This window comes from Cygnus olor, chromosome 5 (genome assembly GCF_009769625.2).
Source record: "Cygnus olor isolate bCygOlo1 chromosome 5, bCygOlo1.pri.v2, whole genome shotgun sequence".
In the NCBI taxonomy this organism is placed as follows: domain Eukaryota; kingdom Metazoa; phylum Chordata; class Aves; order Anseriformes; family Anatidae; genus Cygnus; species Cygnus olor.
The window spans coordinates 10598181-10620897 of NC_049173.1; the positions used below are offsets into that span (position 1 = coordinate 10598181).

Consider the following 22717-nt stretch of genomic DNA (forward strand, 5'->3'; position numbering starts at 1 on the left):
ACACAATTGGCAAAAGGCTAACAGAGACCGCCCACATGGTTAGTGAAACTACAATGATACTTTGCTTACTTCATCCCTATGTGCAATTTCAAATAATGGAGCTATTTATGTCATCTATTGATTATAGTACAACTTTTAGCACATAGAAATCCCAGTGCTTCCTCCTCTGAACCGTTTTCTTCTCCTTAAAGAAAGTTTACTAAATGGGCTTCACTGGCAGTATTCAACTACAAATACCAACTCATGAAATACCACTGAGAAGTTCTGCATGCATCTGACAAAAACAGCTCATGGTACATTAAAAGGATTTGGTCAAGCAAGACCAAAATGCATACACTTTCACCCATTATGTTCCTAAGATAGTTGGTTATGAAAAACTGTCCTTTCCAAGATGTGGCTGAGTACATCTGAACACGAAATGAGATCTTTCTCTACAATACTATCTAATATAAGAAAGCTAAATAAAAGGACAGCATGAAGAGCAACTTAGAAATCTTTTTAAGTATTAAGTCACTTATGTAAATTAAGATTGTAACCATTTTCTGTCCTAACCTGAGAATATGTAACACAACAGGTTAGCTAAATGTGGCTGAAAACATGCAGATGATCATAATGTCTGGCAGAAGATCCATAAAGGGGATTCAATGACATCCTATCCTAGTGTGTAGCCTATATAGAGGCTACACACTACTTTCAGTAGACAAAAAAGAAATAAAAATATTTTTCCTGCAGTCAATATAAGCCAAATTCCCTATGTTCCTACAATCTGTAATAGTTTGCACTCTTCACTTATTTTAACTGTTCAGCATATAGAAGGACGTTTTTGGTCTCAAGGTCAGTTCTTCGTATTTTTTATGCTAGTACGATGCTAAAGAAGTATTCATGGATTTTTCATCCTCATATGTATTTTATTATCTACAGGCAGTAAAACACATACTTTCTTAAGATAAGAACTGAACTCTAAGAATCTAAACTATGTGACACCGGTGCAAGGCAAGCATTTTAATGGCGTGCTTATGTGAGCGACAAATAAAAAGTTCGTATCTGCCATTTCTTAGTAACTAGGCAGATTACAACACATACATAAATGTGTGCTGCTTTTTACTGTACAGCTACTTACTGATGGTGAAATATCATCGTCATATTTTTTTAATTGATTCATGAATTCTAGGTGTTTCTTTTCTTCCTCCAGTTGGGCCACAGATTGCTCGCTTTTCTGTAGTTTCTGTTGTGTATTGGCTAGTTCATCCCGTAGCCACTGATTTTCCTGGCACAGTCGGCGAACCTGAGCACGCAGTTTCTGCTTCTCCGATTCCACTGCATTTAAGTGATTTGACAAGGCCATCATTACCTGAAAAGCAGAAGGTATCTCATGACGTGCTTCTTCCAGAATGCAGTCCTGTATTTAACACACAAGCCTTTATCATTTAAAACCTACATCATCTGTGAAATCTGGTGAATATTTGGATTTCACCTTGATATGTATCTGATATTTGCTTTTCCTCTAATATTTTTATAAACCCTTTGTTCAATCAGAATTAACCCAGAAGTAGTCTTTGCTGATTACCATTTTTCATGATGCTGTTAGAATTCAAACAGCTTTAGAATCTCTCCAAGATTGCATATAATCTTAAAACATTTTGAAAAATTTGAACTAGGATTCAGATTACTGAAATGGAAATTTTCATTCCATTAACACAAAACGGAGCAGTAATGCTTTTAACCTGAAGAATCACCTTCCCTGTAAGAACTAAACCAGAGTTCTTCTAATTGGGCAGATTCCAAACAGAGAAGGGTTCATACGTATGTTCGCAGTTCATGAGGATGAACTCTGCATAAAGATAATACTTGAAAGTGACAATTATACTACTTGGATCTAAATGTGCAAATGAACACACAATTATATAAGCACTTCAAATATACACACGTATCACAAGCATGAGTGTGCAGACATCCAATGTGTTTGAACAGTCACATAAACAGGACAAAAACAGAATGGTCATAAAAGCAGTCTATCTGGATTTTTTTTGCTAAGCCATGTCAAATGAAAAATGAGCACATTAAGTGAAAGCCAAACATTACACACAGAAGATACTCTGACTTCACTGTTTATTTTAATCTACCACTGATACATCTAGAAACACACCTTGTAAAAACGGGCCTATGGTGATAATGAGAATTTTCTTTTAGTTGAAATCCTAACAACTCAAGGGTGTCAAACTCATCTTCTCAATTTCACGCTTCTTTAAAACAAAGTTACTTTGATGTGTTTTTGAACTAAGTATTTCATGTGAAACAGATCATATTTTTAACCAAAATTTCAGGTTTCCAGGAAATACCTTTATAAGGAAGAAGTGGCTTCTAGAGAATTCATATTAGATGAAGAACCACGGATAATTTCCTAACACCAGTCCAAATATCTGGATTTCAGCACCTGCCTATTTACATATTCAAAACTGTTAATCATTTAAATTACTTTGCCTGTTCAAACAGTTGCATTTGTGCCATCAAAAAGCATATTTAGGGAAGTTGCAATAATACAGTCAACATACTCAAACAACTTTTTACAAACTACAATAGCAAACAAACTCCAGAGAATAAGGCTACAAAGGATTTATTGTGAAAGAAAAAAGTTTGATTACTTCTTCAGCAAAGTTGGCTTCATCTTCATGGAAGTAACATTCACTTCATCATATCTACATGTCACTCAAACATCCATAAAATTCTCCTGCATCTTAATTTAAATTATGCAAATGACAAAATACTACTTCATTACAACCCAAAGAGCACAGGAGGACAGGGCTTATCAGGCCTGAGAGTAGTGGTCTGAAATACGGATGCTTTCCTAAGAAAGGCAATAAATGTGGACTTCTTGGCTCCTCAGCTACCCCTCACAAAACACCACCTAGGGCAAACAAGGCAATATTTGCAACTGAGGCTACGGAGTCTGATAGAGCCAAAACTAAAAGCTACCTTTTCAGAGCCCCAATACTGTGCCAAAGTTAGAAGACAAGGTAACTCATGCATTCACAGATCTTCTACGAACACCCGTTAAAGGTAACTCAGCTATTACAGTTTTATTCCATGCATCTTTTAGCACTTTCTTCGATACAAGGGATCAAAGCATGCAAATACTAAGGCTCAGCAGTCTGTACCAAGACCAGGGGTTCTACGTTCCCATGTGTAGTAAAATGTATTTGTCGTTCTTCTCAGGCCTCAACTCACCATTACCCAATGCACAACTTCCATAGCACCAAACAAGAATACCCTGATCCAGATAAAAAGACTGGGCACGATGACAGCCCAATACAAAGCCTATTAACATAAAGTTATCCCTTTAGCACTTTCAACTCATTTGCAAACACTCTGCCATTTTATCCTGATGACTGTGTTGCCTCCCATATATTTGGTACTGGATCAAAAACCTGAAACTCCTGAAGTTGGAATGCCGACAAAGCCCCCACATTCTGACTAAACATTTTCTCAGATCTCTTCTGCAGAGGATACCTTCTTTCACTAAGATAGTTCACAGAAGTTAGATCAGAACCCTTTCTTTTAAGCATAAGTGAAAGTTGTTCAGATTCTATACTAGATCCTTGAGCTTTAAAATGCATTTAAATTCAATTTTGGTTTCACAAAATGTTCAATAAACATTCTAGATTCTTAAGTCCAAGGAGCACCACGAGCTAGTATAATCTCAGAATAAAGGCAACAAGAACATGAATTTAAGAGCGTATCAGAACTCAAAGGTTGGGTCTCCTAACCCTGAGCAAAATCCTGTTTTATATTATTAGCGTGTGATCTCCCTAAACAACAGCTCAGAGTTAAAATGCCATTACTTAGTTCTTGTTTGAGCAGCTCGTTACCTGACCAATGCTATGGAAACGTTTAAACAGAAAATAGCAACTATCTCACTGAAGTCAAGAGGAGCTCAGTTATAGGCTTCAGTGTTTTGATACTGAATGTATAATTAGTTTTGCACTACAGTAAGACAGCCTCTATTAATTACAGCAGTCTTTTTCCTTAACATACAATAACAACTTACATGTCTCAATACACTGCTAATATTCTGCAAGGCAAATGCACTTCTGCCAGAACTGACCTGTTTACTTCAGATTTCCAATTAGAGGACAAATAATGATCTTTCATTATTTTTTTCATACTAAAAATTCAGACAAATTCTGAAATGCTTTATTTTCACTTCAGTTTTACCTGTGCTTCACTAAGGCCAAGTTCCAGCATCTCCAGTGACTTTCGAATCATGTTTGATTTTTCTTCAACCAGATTAGTTTCATCATCTTTCTTCAAACATTTCAGTGTTTCAAGTAAGCTCTGTAAAATTGAATTGTGTTCATTCTTCAGTGCCTCTAGTCCATTAATCACTTGCTTAGTTTTGGCAATGATTTCATCTTGAGTAAGCTTCTCCAACTTCTCTTCCTTTAGATACACCATTGTGGACATGTTTTCATACATTCTGAAAAAGAAGAGCATACTAGTTAACCACAGGGTAAAAAAAAGCAACTACAAAAACAAACAAACAAAACCCAACCAAGCCATCCTCTACAAGTGAATAAAGCTTTTCTTTAACAAGTCATTAAATCATAATTGTTTTAAATACATACTCATAATGTAATGATATTTTTGCACAGCTTTCACAATGTTTTACGTCCTAGCTTTGAACAGCACTTCAAGTTTTCCAGAGTTAATATCAACACTAATTCATAAGCCAAACAACTGAAAATAAACAAACATGGCAGAAGATTTTCCAATATGCACTAAATGATCATGCTGCTTATCTAGGATTCTGTTTTGTGCAGTAGCTGGTGTATAAAACGTGTTATAATACATACAACTGACGCCACTGATCTACAATTATCTTTACAAATATCCACAAAATAGAATTTGAAGAAATACCATCCAACCCTCTAAAAAGGTTGATCGATCAAACTTTGTCCTTTTCCAGTAGCAAGAAAACACCATCTTGATCCTTTTCCAGGGGGTAAAAAGGCTAGTATCTTTACTTATTTTGAAAACAACAACTGCCCCCTAAGATTACTTTACATCCATTGTTGTTCCTGTAGATTTACATATAGACATTCAATTGTCTACAGGCCTAGACACAACTGTTTTGATTAGGCTACAACAGCTGTTACGTGCTAGAAAAAATGATTTGTATAACACAATCCTTGTGATAAATGTTTCACTGTGTTATTTTGTCAGTAGGTCGCACACTCTATCAAGGCTATCAGATTTCGGGATGTTTATAAATGCCTCAACCAAATGCAAACTACAGAAACTCTGGTATTTCTGTCATTATATGTCCTGTTGCTGAAGTGACAACCAGGTTTAACAATGCTGTAATACCAACAGAAGACAGAAATCATTTGATCCTGTTTCTGTATCACCAGAAAAATGTTCTATAATGAAAATAAAGAATTCAGGAATTGCTCCTTTATACTTAAGATATAAATATCTTCAAGTGTACCAGAAGTATAAATTAGAATAAAGTAACAAAGATTCAAAAGCAATACCTTTTCACATATATACAAAGACACTTGGGGAAGCTTTGATAAATTAATGTTTAAAGTCAGTTTGCTAAGTTGTATTAACAGCAATTAGTCTAATTTAAGAAGAAAGCGCCCCCAAAATTTATAATCACTTAAATCTTGAGTAAGAGTGTTATAGGAACAAGCGATACATACATGCGCATCTTCGTGACTACAGCTGAAGGATGTGCTTTTACTCTACTGTATTACATAAAAGAGGTTGTTCATTCTCTTTACATACACTCAAATCACCTTCTCTGTTACGACTTACTGCAATGTGATTTGTAAAAAATCATTCCCATTTGTCACAAAAGACAAAACACTACACTACCTACACTAGTTTGTTTTGTTATAATCTATTGCCTGAAAACACACATAACTTGGGGAAGCAGTGGATTAGGTTTTATCACAATTTAATACAAGAACTTCATATTCACAAGCAGATGTGTAGCATATACATCTGTATCAAACACCTACTCTAGCATGGTATAAGAAACCAGCTCACCAAAATGTGATGAGCAGAACAACGATTACACACTTCCCATTCATAATATGAGAAATGTTACCTGGAATGTCTAAATACCATTTGTAAAACACATACTCTCTAAAATTGTGTACAAGTGAATTACAATTTAATGTAAGTCAAATTTGTAAATAAACGCAACAAGCACAATCATATAAAAAATTATTGTGGGTTATGCTAACTTAACCTATAGCTGAGCCCTAATTACCATCTAGCATGCTGCCATGCTTTCAATTAACAGCTTCCACCCTGAATGCAAAGAACTGAACCTTTGATCATACAGAAATAAAAGAGCAAAGGACATCTTTTGAACGGTGACTTTCATTTTGTATTTGAGAAGTTCTGAGAAATGTCATTTGTAAATACCTAGGGTTTTTCTACAACATTTAAGTTTTCCAAAATAAGCAAGTGCTCATTTGCTTCTGTCTGATGTGAGCAGGGACAGCAATTCCTTCTGCGTGCTTCAGTGTTTTGTAGTCATTCTGTGACATCAAAGATGGAAGGCAGGTGTGTGGGCACGTGTACGGTGTATATAGAGGTTGCTAATAAAATTTGCACATTTTAACCACCAAAGCAGAAGTTAAATGAATACAGATAAATTATCAGCCATTCACTGTTACAAAGAGGATATACAAAACCAATAAAGTAATGCCAAAAACTACATCAGGCCTTGAAACAGTCATCCCTTCACACAAAAATGAATCATGTAGCCAGGGGAGAAGCTATCCAACAGCAGAAACCCAGAACAAGAAAATCTGTGTGCACCACCACATCTTAGGTGTGAAATGGACACCAATTTGTTACTACAGGGAAAAAGGGCTGTCAGATCCTAGCTATAATTTGGCACGTAGCTCTGGCTGCATACACTGAAGGTGCAGTTCAGGAAGGCTAAGCCAGCACAGAAACCTTTGAAGAAAGGAAAAATAGGTGTAAGAATTCCTTTTAAACCCAATGCTTAGAACCGATCACATAAGGAAAGGAATAAATCTTTCCGTGTAGGTTTTGTAGGATGTTTGTTTAAGTATCTCTGAACAAAACACTACAGGAAGTTTGGACAATGTCGTTCAGTTACATACATTATTGCTTTGGTGCTCTGGAGAACAACTGAGAAAAAGGGAAGATATCAAACATACAATTTATTATGCTATCAGATTCTTTGTAAGAGTAAGACTAATAAATATTTAATATCTTTTAAGAGTAATGTGGAGGCGTGGTGCTATTTCTATGATCTTTTTTTAAAATCTATTTTATGAAAGGGCAAACCTATTCATCAAGCATGACTGCATTTGAAGACATAACCATAGAATTAGTTTTGCATATCCTGAGCCCCCAAATCCCATACAAGCAGCAAAAAACTTAAGCTTGTATGCAAAAGTAGATATGCACACAAGTGAAAAAAGACAAAACCTAGTGTACACTTCTATCGCCTTTTTTCTTCCCAAGAAACAAACTTTCTTTCTCTGTGTTCCCCCACAGAAAGGAAAACAAACAACCAAATAAAACAAATGCACAAAACAGCTTCTTAAGCTCCTTCCCGTTTTATCATGACATGAGCTTACAGTCCAAATTTTACCTGTTACAGAGCAGGGATTCTACATTCAAATACTACTTTTGTAATTCAATTTACAACTGACCAAAAAAATAAAAATAAAAATCAAGATGCACAAAGGTTTAGAGCTGGAAAACAAAACTGTGGATCAAGGGAAAAAATGCAGTGTCAGAGTTACAGACTAGCCTGCTGGCTTAGTCAATTTATGTATCAGATTAAATATGTGCCTGCGTAGATCTTGAGTGTTACCATCCGGTTTTATTTACCACCAAACTATTCTGTGTACTAAGTCGCTTACCACTTTTCAAACACCTTTAAAAAGGAAGCAGTTTGCTTCTAACACTAAAATAGCGAACTTGGACAGTTATAAAAAGCTGCACAGTTACACCTACTAAAGAGGTTTTTGCAGAATTTCACACCAATCAATTTTGTTACTTCATTCAAAGAAATAGATTGGGAATACAAAAAATCTGAACCAGAGGAAGCAGGAACAGAAGAGAGCCAAGCCACTGTCATGTAGCTGCTGGGATAATCTCATCAAATACAAACTACTTACAGGCTGTATCCTTAATCAGTTTAAGTATTTTTTTTTAGCCATAAAACTTTTAAAACAATTGCACTGGCACTGCTGACACTACAATTTGTGCCCAAATTCTCCTACAGACACACACGCATCAGAGCGAACTACTTAAGCTCTTGAACTCTTATTTAAGGGTCTCGTAAACACAAATAATTTTCTGTACTCACCTACTTTAAAAAGTCACTTCCCTGAAAATTACCTCAAAGAATAAAAAGATTCATGTTTAAGGTGAAATTTTATTAGATACAAAATATCACATCGTTTCTGACTTCTTGAATGAGAATACACACAACCATACAAATCCTCCTCTGCATACAAGAGCTTATCAAGGCAGAACGCTTCTCTTTTCTAAGAAACCCATGACATTTTTTTCCTCGGCTAAAGACAACAATAAAACAGCTGTAATTCTTGGAGTTAAACTTTATTTCCTTATTATATATCTCAAAAAGTTTCTTCTCTGTATCATGATTTAATAGTCACATTTTAAGTACTAAAAGCTTGGAAGATACATTTTAAAATGTATCTAGTGTCGGACCATCACTGTTTTAAAATACAAAAAAAAAAAAATCTGTAAATCCTGAAACAAATCAAACTCTCCCTGAAATTGTCCTCTGAAAGTACAGACAGGACAGCTGACACAGAATAAGGTGTCTGCATACAAGAAAAAGTAAGTAATTTCCCTAACAGTAAAAACTACAGGACCTCCTTGCCATGCCTATTTGCCCCATCATTTACACGAGCTGGAAAACTCCACACAGATGCAGCATGTATTAGTTTGACCTTTCTGTATTTCTAGTATGTACCTACCAGCTCACAGTTTTGTAATAATAGTTGGTCTATTCGAGGGCTTTTAACCCTAATTTCACTCTTAGTGTCTCCTTAATTACAGAACAAGGCTCCACACCCTGTCTGTGCTGGTTTCATTCTGTGTTAGTTGCAATTTACAAGCCATTAATTCCCGGCTCAGCCCAGGCACGCATCTCACTGCATCACGGAGCTCTCCATCTCGAAACACTGCTAACTGCTTTACCGCTCATCTGCACAGGGTGGGAGACTGCTTCTCAAACAATTTGAAGAAGATCATAAGCTTTCCAAGCACAAAAAGATCATCACCAAACACGAAAAACCGCCTGCCACGGGAGAGCAGTACTATGTCAACCGCTATATGAACTGCACCTCCTCCTAACAAGGCAGCTCAGGGCACACGCTCGTCAGAAACGGCAGGGATGAATCACCCAGGGATGTCTTTCATACACTCAAAGGCGTTTGTAAAAGGACTTGGGTAAGAAACATCCAGTTTGAACATACTGCTGTTACAGCTTACAGTCACATATGTCCAAGTCTAAAATTATATTATATATATAAATATATTTTTATATATAGATATATATACACACACACGAGAATGATTCTTTCAATCTAAGATGTTACTTTCTCTCCATGAGGCTATTTCCTACTACCACAAGCCATATTCCCACACCCAAAGAAATGTATACCCTCTCTTTTCCTTTGACTTGCCCTCCTTTTAATTACAATGACCTTTTACAGTCAGGCATTTTATTCTGATACACGCATCTCTGATGCCACTGAAGAAACAGCATAGTTTTTCCTCTGTGTTTGACATATTCAGGACTGTGGATGAACTGCCAGTGCTATATATGAGTCTCGTCACAATACTATATTTGAATCTGTGTATGAGCCTCTAGAGAACAGAAAATCTTGAACTGCGTCTGGAAGCAGTGCTCTGCTGGAGGTCAGACTCGAGGTACCCTCGCTGGCCCAGTTCTATAAACAGAGTACTGCTGCACTTCGGTACTGCCTCGGGGTTCCAAATATGCGATCTCAGAAAGTGTCTTTGTAATTTAGCACATGTATATACAACCTACCTTAAAAATAACTCGGTGAGAACAGTTAGCAGCACGTACTGGAGCCCATAAACTGCTGACCAGAAGCAGGAAAGATGGACGAGCTACCAACCTTAAGCTGTGAGAAGGCCTTTAGAACAGGACATATCTAAAAGAACAGGACATGTCTAAAAAAAGAATTAACTTGATTTTTTCTAAAGTTCCTGCTAGTAAGCATCCAAATTAAATAGAAAAAAAGCAAACAACCAAAAATAACCCCCTTTATTATGCTCCTTCTGCCAGCTTCCAGCTCAGCTAACCCTGAATGCAGAAGCCTGCCGTACCACCTGGTTAAAATGAAGGTATGCAAGGTAAATACTATAAAAAGGACTCTTGTACTTCTTTAATGTCAAGGGCACACACCCAAAAAAAACCTCAGAATCAAGTTCATAATTTGACCTCCAACCTTAACACTGCAAGACATTTTCTTCTGTCGGTAAGCAAACCAGACATACCCTCAGACTGTGCAAGGGCTCAGCACTTACGAAGGTAAGCCGAGGAAGCGTAAAACACCAGAAGAACCAAATACCGCAGGGATTTCGGCCAGAACCAGCACGTCTGTTGCTTTTTGTTAACACTGCTGGGCAAAGCCTGCTGTCCACACCACGTTGCTGGGATGACGTTGCACAGCCACATGTTCTACACCTGCATCGTGCCCTCCGTAACCCACTGGCCATCATTAAGCCTATCCATGGCATTAAGCTATGTTTAAGTGACGAGAGCTATGTACCAGTTTAGCCCAAGGACAGTCACCGTGCATTTGCTTTGATATATTTTGGAATCTTTCAGCCACATAGCTAACTATAAAGATCATACTTTACTGAGGAAGCCTTTGGATTCTTCGCAAGATAAAAATGATTAAAGGAGAAAAGCAGGGTAACAAGTTACATTTGCTAATAGAAGGTATAACAGCAAAATATAACTCCCAGCAAGGGTGATGCTGTCAGCTCTGAAAGAACACAAGCTGGGAAGATTTGCACTGCATCCCTCTAGCTGATGAGCCACCAATGCAATTATTTCCTCTTAGGTTCAGCCACGCCTGGAATTCCATAACGCTGCAGCCCATGGCCAAATCCCATCTTGCTCCTCCTGCTCCCATACTGCAGCAGACAGAGATCCCCTGTGGTATGGGCACCCTGGCACACATTACTATTCCTACCCCCGTTATTTGTGTACGAGTAGGAATGCAATCAACCTCTTTCTAGCATAGCTCACCCTCTACATTTCACCGTTCTGATGTACTAAAAATCAGTAGCGATTAAAAACCAGAATAGTGACATATCCTAAAATCACAGTGGATCACAGCGGATTATTCTCTCTGAGAAGTGCCATCTCCTTGGATGCTGGAACCAGCCCACGTGCATCACGAGCATGAACAATTTAGTCTCTGTATACATTGCCAAGTCCTAACACCTCAGGACTCGCACGAAGCTAGGTGAAAATAAGACTTTTCTAGCCACTTGTTAGCACATCAGAGATTACTCTTTGTCAAAGCTGAAGCAAGTGCACAAGCAATCTGACAGGTGCATGGTCTGGGTGTTTAGTAGACCCAGTCAGGTGTTTAGAGGAACTATGCCAACAGCATAATTTTTCTGGAATTTATTTCTGGAATTTATTTCATTTTCTGGAATAATAAAACAGAGCACAAACTTCTTCCACTGCTTGGTAGTCTTGGGCAATAAGCTCTAATGGCAATTTGTTAATTTCAGTTATACCCACATAGCTTCTGAAGATGGCAGACCGCAAATCTCAGCCTCCTACCCCCCGGAGCAAGGGAGTCGCTGCTTTTGTGCATGACTGCTGCGTCAACACCAAACAGCGTCTGGTGCTTTTCTCCAAAGCTAGTACTCCCTAGTTTCTTGTGAGCACTAATAAGCAGTTTCAAGCAGCCACAAATGGACCTCAAGAAAAGCTGAGCGTCTGCCCTGTTCCCTACAACACTGACCACAGGATTTACCTTGTGCTTCTGACCACAAAGCCCACCTCGCTGTGCACACTGGAGGCTAAGGTGCATTTTAACGAAATGATCTATGACTATATCGAGCAGTTACATAAAGACAGAGTAAGCATTCTTAAATGCATCAGGAGGCAGAAGGTGAATGATTTTTAAAGTCATCATATTTATACTTAGCTTTGAAAAATTAAAAATGCTTGTCACAAGAATCAAAGAAAAAAATCAAGGATAATTATTCAAAAAAATGTGTATTGTAGTTTAGTACGCTGTTATTACAAAGACATGCTTCATAAATTACCTGCTTTAAGTGAATTGAAAGGAAATTTTGACTGTATTTTTCAAGAAATACTGTCAAGATGATTTGAGTTACAAATCCATCACCACTATCAAATCCTGTATTTTTTACCCTCAATATTCCAACCGTCTATATTTATTTCTGTGTGGGAACAGTGCTTGGCTCTTGATGGGCTTATCAGCTTCTGCAGCCATGTCTTCGGTGAATCTTGAGTCTTGATGTTTTTTGTAGACTGATTCTAGCTGGTTGAGAGAATGAGTCTCTTTGGGACTGGAACAGAGAGGTCTAGTAACTGCAAAGTGGTTTGAATTATATATGTTTTGCAATTTTAAGTTGTCAATAGTGTAGACAAACCATTTTTTGAGCTTGACTCTAGTTCTTTCATTTTGCATTTTTATTTCTGGGACATGAACTCCTTTCCTAAGTCAAGTAACCATCTATTTACGTTATCTATCTTAACTCTAGATGGCACGTAAGTACAAGAGTGTTCCCATCAAATCAGACTTCCACAATACATTAAAAACCACATCAGCTTCCACTTACTAACATCAGACCCATAATCTTTACCAAATTTACTTTTTATGGCATGCCTGTGACCTTTAACAAAAATAAAACGTGTGCAGGGAGGGCAGAGAAGGCCACATTCTGCCTCGCATTACTGCCAGCAATTCTTCCCATAAAGGGCCAATTTACTGAAAGTACAGATTATGGTGCTCTTGCAGGCTCGTGGATGTTGAAGGGAAGAGTCATCTGTATCAAAACTGAGAAAACCAGCAACTCCTTCTGCAGACAGAAAAGCCCCATCCACTAACATTGCTTCAGCATGGGCCAGCCTTTAGATTTAACAAATCCTTAAATCTGATTTTCAAGTTACCTAATAGCCTACATTAAGATGCACCAACTATGCAAAGAGTCTCCCCTTCAACCTTTAGGGTAAATCACCTTCCCTTTTATCCTTTCATTTAAGGAAGGGAATAAAACCCCGAAGCCAACTGACCTCATTCTTCCAAAGTAACTACAGGAGGAAGTGCACAACAAGATAGTTCAGATGTTGTCCACAATATTAAGAAAAAATTCCTTCTATACCATTGAGTATTCCACCAAAACTGATACTTTCAATGGCAATCGCCAGTTATCAGGCTAACACCTTACACCTTGCAAATTTCATCCCACAGGAAGTGTAGGAAATGTTGCAATCCTCTAGCAAAACAACCTTGTATCACTCACTGTGTATCTTACCCAGCATAGCAGAGAGCTGATTTTGCTATAAGGTTGTGAATCATGGCCCTTTTAAGTACTCTGTAATCTGCAGTGCTTACTCAGATGAAGTCGATCAGGGCCAGAAGCACAGAGCGGTACAACAGGCCCTAGCCCAGCACGTGACGAAGTCACCCTGGCATTCTCTCTCACACCCAGGGATCAAACCACAGTTTTAGCCCCAGCTCCAGCCCTCATAATTTATCTTAGTGATTGCTGGGGCACTGGGACTCCTTTGGGACTCTGGAAATATTGGCTGCATCTACAACACTCACTTAACAGTTGCCATCGTCGTGCTGCACCAGGCCGCTCCTCTTGTGTACTGGCAAAGAACAACAGATTAAATTGAAAACAGACACAACAGACATTAAAAGTAACACTTTGAATATTGTATTTTAAACGGTCTCGTTTGGATAAATCTGATTTGAAAGCATCCCTGAGTACTGCGGATGGCAGAACAGTCACTTCCTAAAACAACTGTGCCACTAAAAGCAACAGATCACATATTTTTGAGTATTGTTCCATGTGCAGCCAGACCAGCAGAGAGAGGAAGAAAAAATTAAAAAAAAAAATTAGCCAGCATATTTCCAGGCCATTTGTTAGCACAACAACTGGGTGGGGATCAAGAAACAGAATCACTGGACACACAAACTACATGCAGGCAGTGTAACTCGAATCCCACTGACTGCTGCTTTTAAAAATATGCTGTGCATCTCTACCTGCATTCTGCAGACTCAGCGCTCAGGGTTTTTTTTTTTAAAGTTATAAATCATGTTCTAACAGTAAAATTTAAATGGACTCTAAAAACGACATATAGCATATAATTTTAACTTAAAAGTACTGCGAGAGAAACTGTTACTGAGTAAGAAAGGCTTAAAAGCAGTTATTGAATCATCAATCAGCCTTTACCTCTGTTCTGAGCAGTGGAGAGCAGATGTCATTAAGTATCAGCAAATTACTGGGCCATCCAGTCAAAGTCACCCTGTGGTGCCTCTTGCCTTCTCAGAAGATAGCAGATGGGTAACAAATTTTTGAGAATGAGGACATCTGGCTAAAGCAGTATCAGTATGATAACAAAACCTTTTCTGTCTTCTCTGGGCTTTGTTTTAAGCCACCAGGAACACCCACCAAGGACCAGTGTTCTCTGTGCCAGAGCACTCGGAGCAGAACACAACCAGCTTTTAGCACGGCCTCTCTGTTAAATGAACTCTGCCTTACGTAGACACGGGGATCAGGTTTGCACCCACTAAGCCTTCTCGATGTATACCACTCCTCAAAATGAACATATTGTCCTGAGAATTCAATCCAGCAAGACCTCTAGGTCCCTGTCGAGTGTGCTTGCACACTGACAAACATCAGCACGACTCCTGCACCCTCTGTATTGCAATACAGCAACATCCAGTATGCTGAATGCAACTGGGGTACACCCAAAGAAGAAATCATAAACAACTGCATTCCTACATCTTCCATGCACTAGTATCTGATAGGAGAGGATTTACAGAGAAATGAGATCAGAGGAGGAACTTTTTTTTTTTTTTTAAGCAGACACAAGAAGTCCGGAGCACAAACCCAGCCAAAATCTGTGTCACCCCGCTGCCATACAGACAGCTGTGTTAACAGAGCGAGGGCGTGGAACAAGTGGCAGGAGTGTGGAACTTCATAAAGCAGCACCCAGACTAAACAAACATGCAACTATAACCTTAGCCATTGATTATATATTACTGTTTTGTCAGCAGAAACAATTTACGAGGCTGCTGCCCTCCCGTCTCAAACCCGTAACCTCTCCTTCCCCATCCCGCTACTTCCATTAATCCAATTACACACAGCCACCACCTACGTCGACCTGAGGGGGGAAAACAGCCTGCTTTTTTAGCCATCCCTCCTCTCTCAAGACACACACTAAGTATGACTTGGGAGGGACACATCCAGTTTAACCACACGAACAAACGTAGTGTTAAAGCCGAGGGTGCAGCAAAACACATTTGTGAAGATGAGGGAACAACAGCTGCCTCTCCGAAATGGAAGCTGCTCAAGCTGGAAGATACAACTGGGACCTTCCTACGTTATAGAGCCCGACGTTGTTTGCTAAAGGAACGTCCATAAAAGCATTCAATCTTAAGCACCATATTCTGTTCAGAAGCAAAACCAGCAGAACCACCCCCACCGCTGAACCCACCTCCTCCCCTGCTAGCCCGTAAATCTGCACGCCGTGCTTGGCAAATCAGTCAACTGCTGTCAGCTGGAAAGGAGCAAACAAGATATATGGCAGGAATGCAGCCACTGCGGTCCTGTAGGAAGCTTACAACCACCACCCTCTCCACAGTGGAATGGCACACGCGAGCAACAAAACACAGAGCACTTGCAGCGTGCTCTTAACTTTTAACTGCTGCTGTTGCTGGACGAAGCACAGCATTAGGACACTACACAATATTAACAGCAATATACTGCTAGAAGGGATAGCAGCACATGATGTAAGAAATAGTTTATGAGTATATAATCAGTCGCTGTATATAAGGTATAAATACTAAGATTTACGATACACAGCCAGTTATCTGGTAATTTTGAAAAAGTTAAGTATTGTCATTTAAAAAAACAACCTGGATTCTTATATACAGCTTTGTTTCTTGGAACATATACACAAAGTAAGAAAAGCAGATATTAACTATTACCAAAAAGGTTAGCTTTAAATCAGACACTTGACCTTATCAATGTTAATTAGTGCATTATTAACTTTTTACATGGTTTTCTGGGTACATGCAAGTGCAGGGTTACAATCCCATAGTAATTAGGGTGTCGTTAGCCACCACCCCAACCCTACCAATATGTAAGGCAGCTGGTACTACTGACTGATGCGTTACATTTGTTGCTATATTCACTTCAGAATATAGTTAAGTCACCTACAGGTCTGATGTAATGCCCCAAACACCACCTTAACATGATTAATGGGTTTTATGGCAATTATTTACAAAGAACCAACATAGGAAACTGCTCAATTTTAAGACTACCTGCAAAAGGCATTTTAGTACTTTTACCTGTAAGCAAGACCTGATATTGAGAAACCAGGTTAAAAAACCTGCATGTTTATGTAGACAACAGGGGGGGGAAGCATATGGAGTAGAAGACCAGAAGATCACATGATTTAGAGCAAAAAAAACAGTGACCAATAATAATTATTTGAAAAAATCAATTCCACCTGCAGGTCAAAACTGCTTCTAGGCTAAATATCGTTTCTGACTGCACTAAAAAGAGTTAAACAGCAGAGCCCAAGGGTGATAAGCTGGATTCAGAGAATCAAACAGTGATTAAATCAACAGCCAGATACTATTACTTGCATCTGTTTTCTTAGCTCAGTCTGAAGTAATTATCAAGTATGAGAAATCAGATATGCTAATTTCTTATACTGTATAAAGAAAATCAGTATTAACTGTGCTTTAGTGTTTGCCCTCTGAGAACAAGTCCTTTGTTCACACACTCAAATATATTTTAGGTGCTGGAAGCATACATCCTGAGCTCTCATGCTTGCCTATCTGCTATGGCTTGTCATTATTAATTATATTAACTGTCTAGGACAATAAAACATTTTCCAAAACAAGCACAGTGTCATCTGTCAAAGAACCTCGCACAAAACCCTGTGGAAATAATTCCTACATCACTGAAAGGATCTATAATTCTGGCTCTTACCCTCTAACAAAGTGCTCGATTCAAATTCCGTATGTAAAAGCAACAAAAGCATCTCTGCAAATCTAAGCTAGCATGAGGGCATCTTTTTCTTGTCAGGCATTAATTGATTTTGGTCACTGATAAATAATCTTTCAAAGAAAGCACACTTATTTCTACAGCCTGCTATTACACAGAAAAATGTTTCACTAAAGAAATTATTGGGAAAGCTTTGCTACCTCAAAAATACCCAAAGCTGAGTATGACTCAGGATATAACCATTTTGACCAGCTCTATTTTGATGTCAAGAAGGCTTCTTTTTAAAATGAACGTCTTTGTTACTTGGTATCTATTAGACATTACTTGCTCAATGATTTTGTTTTAGGGAAAATGAGAGTTAACATTGCAAATAAATGTTTTTCTAAACTTTGGTCAAGGTACCTAATATGTTTTATAAAACAATGAAGAAACACCTTGGAAATATAGTTATTATCCAGGCTGTATTAAGAGAAAAGCCTGTGACTAGACATTTCTATTGCAATGATGAAGGAATTGGCCACATCCCATTTTTATGATAGATGTGTCATGCTGAACTATACCTGCAAGCAGACAGACCACAAAAGGTTTATTTAAATAGTCCTAGTAGGCGTTTCCTCATCACTGTCTGCTACCATACTCTTCAACTTTAAATACAAAAATATATTTTGCTTCTTTATGAACATTCCCAAACTCACTTATTTTTCAGTCCCCTTATGAAAATATTATTTTCATAATATTATTAACAAATATTTGTACACTGAATTAAATTTTAAAATAATTATGATACGCATCTGAAAAGATGCTGTTAATACCAGAATAAATCCACTTATAGGTCTTCCAGAGAAGCCAAACAGAATAAGAGATGAAAGAGTAACTGCACAAGCCCACGATGTCTCAAGAGAAACAGAAGCTGCATTAAGTGGACTCAGAGCAGAATGAGAGGCTACAGTATTTCCCCAAGCTCCCAATTAAGTAACAGCCATGTAGGTATGTGTGTGCACACATATAGATACACATATAAACACACACGCAGATATACAGAGAGAGACACACACAGCCTAAGGGTGGCACACAAGTGAGGGTTTTCTGACATCATCTTGGTAAGTTCTTCATAAACAGAGCAAGCAGCAATTGCTCTTATATCCCTTATGCATCTGTACTGCATTGTTTTGATTACTGCCTGTCAAAATGTTTAGTAGATTGTATTCTGGACTCCTGCAAGTTTCTTTTATGATTTTGAACATGATTCTTTCTTCATTAACAAAGGCTTTTTAAAAATTAGTTTCCATAAGGCACTGTTGGCATGTCACAATATTTTAATGAACAGTAATTGATGCAACTTCACAAGACATTTTGGGAGTAGCATTATTCCCTTTTGAAATTACATATCATAGCATATCTTCTTTGATTAGAAAATGAATGGAATCTAGACTTGAATTGCTGTTAGAATTTCTCATTAATGGAATTGTCCAGTTCCTTCATCATCCTTCAGGAAACAGAAAGGTTGCCAAACTTTAACTGCAACATGATGCAGAAATGATACTGCATTGTTGTGTGTGTGTCTTTCAGGAACTGACAACTTAAAAGCTCTGCATTTTACTACATGGTTCTGCATTATATAAAAAGCATATCTAAATGGAACAACTAGTTTTCCATATTTGTCACAGTTTCACAAAAAGGTTCTCTGAAACCATGTGTTCACAAAAAAAAAAATCTGTAAGTGACTTACAAAATATGAGGTCTTCTGCTCAGAATCACCATCTGGATCAGTTTTCTCTCTGCTTCTAGTAAATGCTGAATGTGTTACTTTCAACTGTATCTATAATCCTAGGGTTATAATATCCTCTATCACGTTTCGCTGAAGCTTTGGAATTAAAATAAAGCTATTTTCCAGAACTGTTTGAAACATACATATATATTTTTTTAATTAAAATGCTAAGCTGTCCGAATCTCGAAGGTTCCTTTTTAGCTTTCCAGTGCACACCCTTTGGACATAAGTTTCCTATTTAAGTGAAGTGCAAGTACAAAAGGAGAAGTAAAACAGATAATTACTTCACAGAGTAAATGTTACTAAACCTTCTGCCAACTGCCAGAACACAAAAATGATATTTTAAGAGTCCTCATTTAATATATTTTTATGCATGGCTGTGAAAGAATTTATATTATGAGTGACATTGTTCACCAATTTTCTGTTTAAAGCAAAGTATAAGAACAAACTTTCACTCTTTTCTAGCTGCTTTTACTTTCTGATTCTGTATTTTGACTCCATGTTTGGTACTTGAATACCGCTGCTACATTTAAGTCATATGCACCAAGGGAAATGAGTAATGGGGAAAAAAATAATAGAGTAAAAGCACCCTCATTGATTTAGTAGCCTTCAAAAAGCTAGTCAGTAGCATTAATCTAGGTGATGCTGCTTTGGTTGTTAAAATGTGCTTCAATATGCTCATAACATGGCATTCAGTAAGGAGGCAAGTCCCTTTTTATGATCACAGACAACTGTGATGCAGCTTTACAAATCAGACATCTTGTTACCTACAAATATTAGGAACGCAAAGCCAGGATGAAAAAGACTAGAAAGTGTCTTTCTAATTGATCTGTGTCAAAAGATACAGTTATCAATAAAGTCAGGTATGGATTAGGGCCATTTTGCTAGCATAACATGTTCCTAATCCATGATTTTCTTCATCATTTTAGCACTGTACAAATCTGGCCGAGATCTTAGTGTAAGACCTCAGAGCGCAGCACGGCGGGTGGGTGACCTGTAAGATATAAATCCGGTCCCTATTTACAAAAACCCAAGCTGGAAGCTGTCTCCGCCTCTTCTTCCACCATTTCAGAAGGAGCAACAAACCCTAACAGCCAAACCCAAGTACAGGCAAAGGAAAAACAAAAGCGCCGCACGGACACGGGCTGACCGCGACGGATGGGCGAGGCCGACGGACCCCCTTGGCCTCCCTCAGACCCTTCCAGCCCCCCTCAGACTCCTTCAGACCCCTCCGGACCCCCTCAGACCCTTCCAAACCCCCTCAGCCCCGCTCAACCCCCCTCAGCCCCCGGGCCCCCTCCCTGGGCGGCGCCGGGCCGGTACCGCAGCGCTGAGGGAGGGAAGGGGAAGGGACAAAGCCCGGCTCGTCCCCAGCCCCGCCGGGGGGATGCCTCCGCTCTAGCGGATCAGCAGAGGGACACGAAACAGGGGGGGAAAGCCACCTCCCATCCCGATAAAATAAAAGAAACCCAAACCACCCGAGCCGAGGCACCCCACGCGAAAGGGGCCGGCTGTCAGCGGGGCGGCGGAGGGTCCTTTTGTTGTTGGCGCAAGGGGAAGGCGCCGAGAGGCAGAAGGCAGCGGTGTGGAGCCGGTGCCCCCCCGTCCCCGTCCTCCCCGCTCCCCGGCTCACCGCTCGGTGCTGCAGGCTCGGGCGATGTGCGCAGCGCTCGCAGGGGCGGCGGGGGCCGCGCAGCCCGGGGCTGGGCTGGGGAAGGGGAAGGGGTGGGGGGGGAAAGGAAAGGAGGCGACCGGAGGAGGATGTCAGCGATGGGCGGGCGGAAGGAAAAGGGTTTTGCAGGGCGAGGAGGGGTGAGGGAGAGGGTGGGCGCCGCGGCGCCTTCGGTGCTTCCCGTGAGGAGCTGACAAGCCCGGCAGCGGCGGCCGCAGAGCGCTCGGCGAGGGGCCCCGGCCCCTGAGGAGCGGGCGCTGACAGCTGCTGGCAGCCGCCGCCCCGGCTCCTGGTGCTGCCCCCGCCCTACACCGCCCCACACCGCCCACCGGCACGGCTCGGCACGGCACGGCCCACCGACCCGCCCAACATGGCGGCTCCCCTCCTTCTCCCAGTGCCCCCCGCGCGCCCTTCTTCTCCCTCCCCTCAGCGGCCGCCGCCATGGCGTTCGGTGGGGAGGGGAAGCGGGCAGGGGCAGAGCATCGCGCTGACAGCGCCGAGGTTGCCCGGGGAAGGGGGCTCAGGCCGTGTCTGGGCTCTGACCGGAGCAAACTGCGGTGTTTCCTTAACGCCCCGTCAGGTGCCGCAGGGCTGGTCCGGCACCAGGGTCGGGTACCGCGGCTGATGGTGGTGTCGGGTGTTTTGGGTGTCCGAGGAGGTTTAGGGTTGTGTAAAGCGGGGTGACAGCAGGACTCGTAAATGCTCTAGCAGAACTCCTCTGGAGAAGCAGCAGCTTGTGGTGTACAAATCACCCAGGAAAGCAAGCTAAAAATCCTGAGGTGAAGGCTGGGTGCACCCTCTGGGCTTGCTGGGTGCTGCTTGCATGTTTCAGCACCCTTGTCGTGGATGCACGTTGGACTACTGAAGGATCCCTACTGTTGGACAGGTTTATGCATAAAATTTAAGAGTTTCATCAGAAATGCAGTGACGCTTGTCACAAGAACTACTTTGCAGCTTCCAATTTCACTCCCACTGCCTCTAAAGAAGAAAGAATGGTCGCAGTGTTTTCTTCATGTTGTTTAATGTTCCACAGGATACACGTTAATCAGAAATGAAGATGGAAGAAATTGAGGTCTGAGATGAAAAACAGTTAAATATAATGCAGCAGTACAATGTATATTGGGAGTCATCAGGGGACAGTGACAGCCTAACTTTATAAAGATATTATTAACGTCTAGACAGAATATTATGGTGCATTATCACCCCAGCACCACATACGTAATTCCTGTGGTATGTATAGGTATGAATCATAAGCTTATAGAACGTATGGAGGTATAGTGGAAAATCAAAATGTGCAGCCTCACCTCAATGGTAAATTGTATAAAGCTATGCTTACATCTGTTTGCCTTCACATAAAACATTGAACAAATTTACAAAATGGCATATGTGACAGCCAGGATCAGGTGAGAAAGCAAGACTCCTAAGAGGAAGATGGAATCAAAACTAATGCAGTAGTCAGAGAAGTGTAAGAACAGGAAAAGACACTCATATGGAGGACTTGTTAGTCTTAGGTCAGAGGCTGGACTAGGTGATCTTGGAGGTCTCTTCCAACCTGGATGATTCTGTGATTCTAAGGCCAACAGAAACAAAATTAGGGGAAAATGGATCGGCTACAGACTGCAAGTGCAGAGAGTCACTGTTGGGTTTGAAAAGCTGAGGGAACTGTACTATACTTTCTGAATTCTGCTGATTCCTGTCTTGCAGAGGTCAAGCTTTCCAACAAAAACCAGCTGTGATACTGGTACTTCAGAGCAGCAGCTTCTTGTGTTTTTCATCTCCATTTAAAACACTCCTCTGGCCATTTTGTATTAGTGGTTTATCATCATACTGTAGTTTGTCCTGACAGAGAAGTCAGGGCATTGGCCAGGCAAACTGTGTATAATGATGTGACATATGTGTTTGAAATAAATATGAAAGGGGGGAAAAAATTGAAGGGCATTCCTTTATACAAACTGCATTTTTAAAAGAGTCAT

General features: G+C 40.0%; 1 protein-coding gene across 7 annotated transcripts in view; it reads right to left on the reverse strand.

The window, feature by feature from the left end:
- The window catches only part of KLC1 (kinesin light chain 1), a 51800-nt gene extending 29139 nt beyond the window's left edge, over positions 1-22661 (reverse strand). For 6 of the 7 annotated variants that reach the window (XM_040558827.1, XM_040558824.1, XM_040558826.1 and 3 more), the window contains exons 1-3: positions 20706-22661; positions 4213-4474; positions 1121-1351 (exon numbers count right to left, since the gene is read on the reverse strand). In XM_040558827.1, coding sequence (XP_040414761.1) covers positions 1121-1351; positions 4213-4473 — 492 coding nt within the window. In that variant the 5' untranslated portion in view covers position 4474; positions 20706-22661. Of the gene's footprint in view, positions 1-1120; positions 1352-4212; positions 4475-15784; positions 15802-20705 lie in introns of those variants that run through there. The other variant, XM_040558823.1, reaches the window with a different exon arrangement.
- Between the last annotated feature and the right edge of the window lie 56 nt (positions 22662-22717).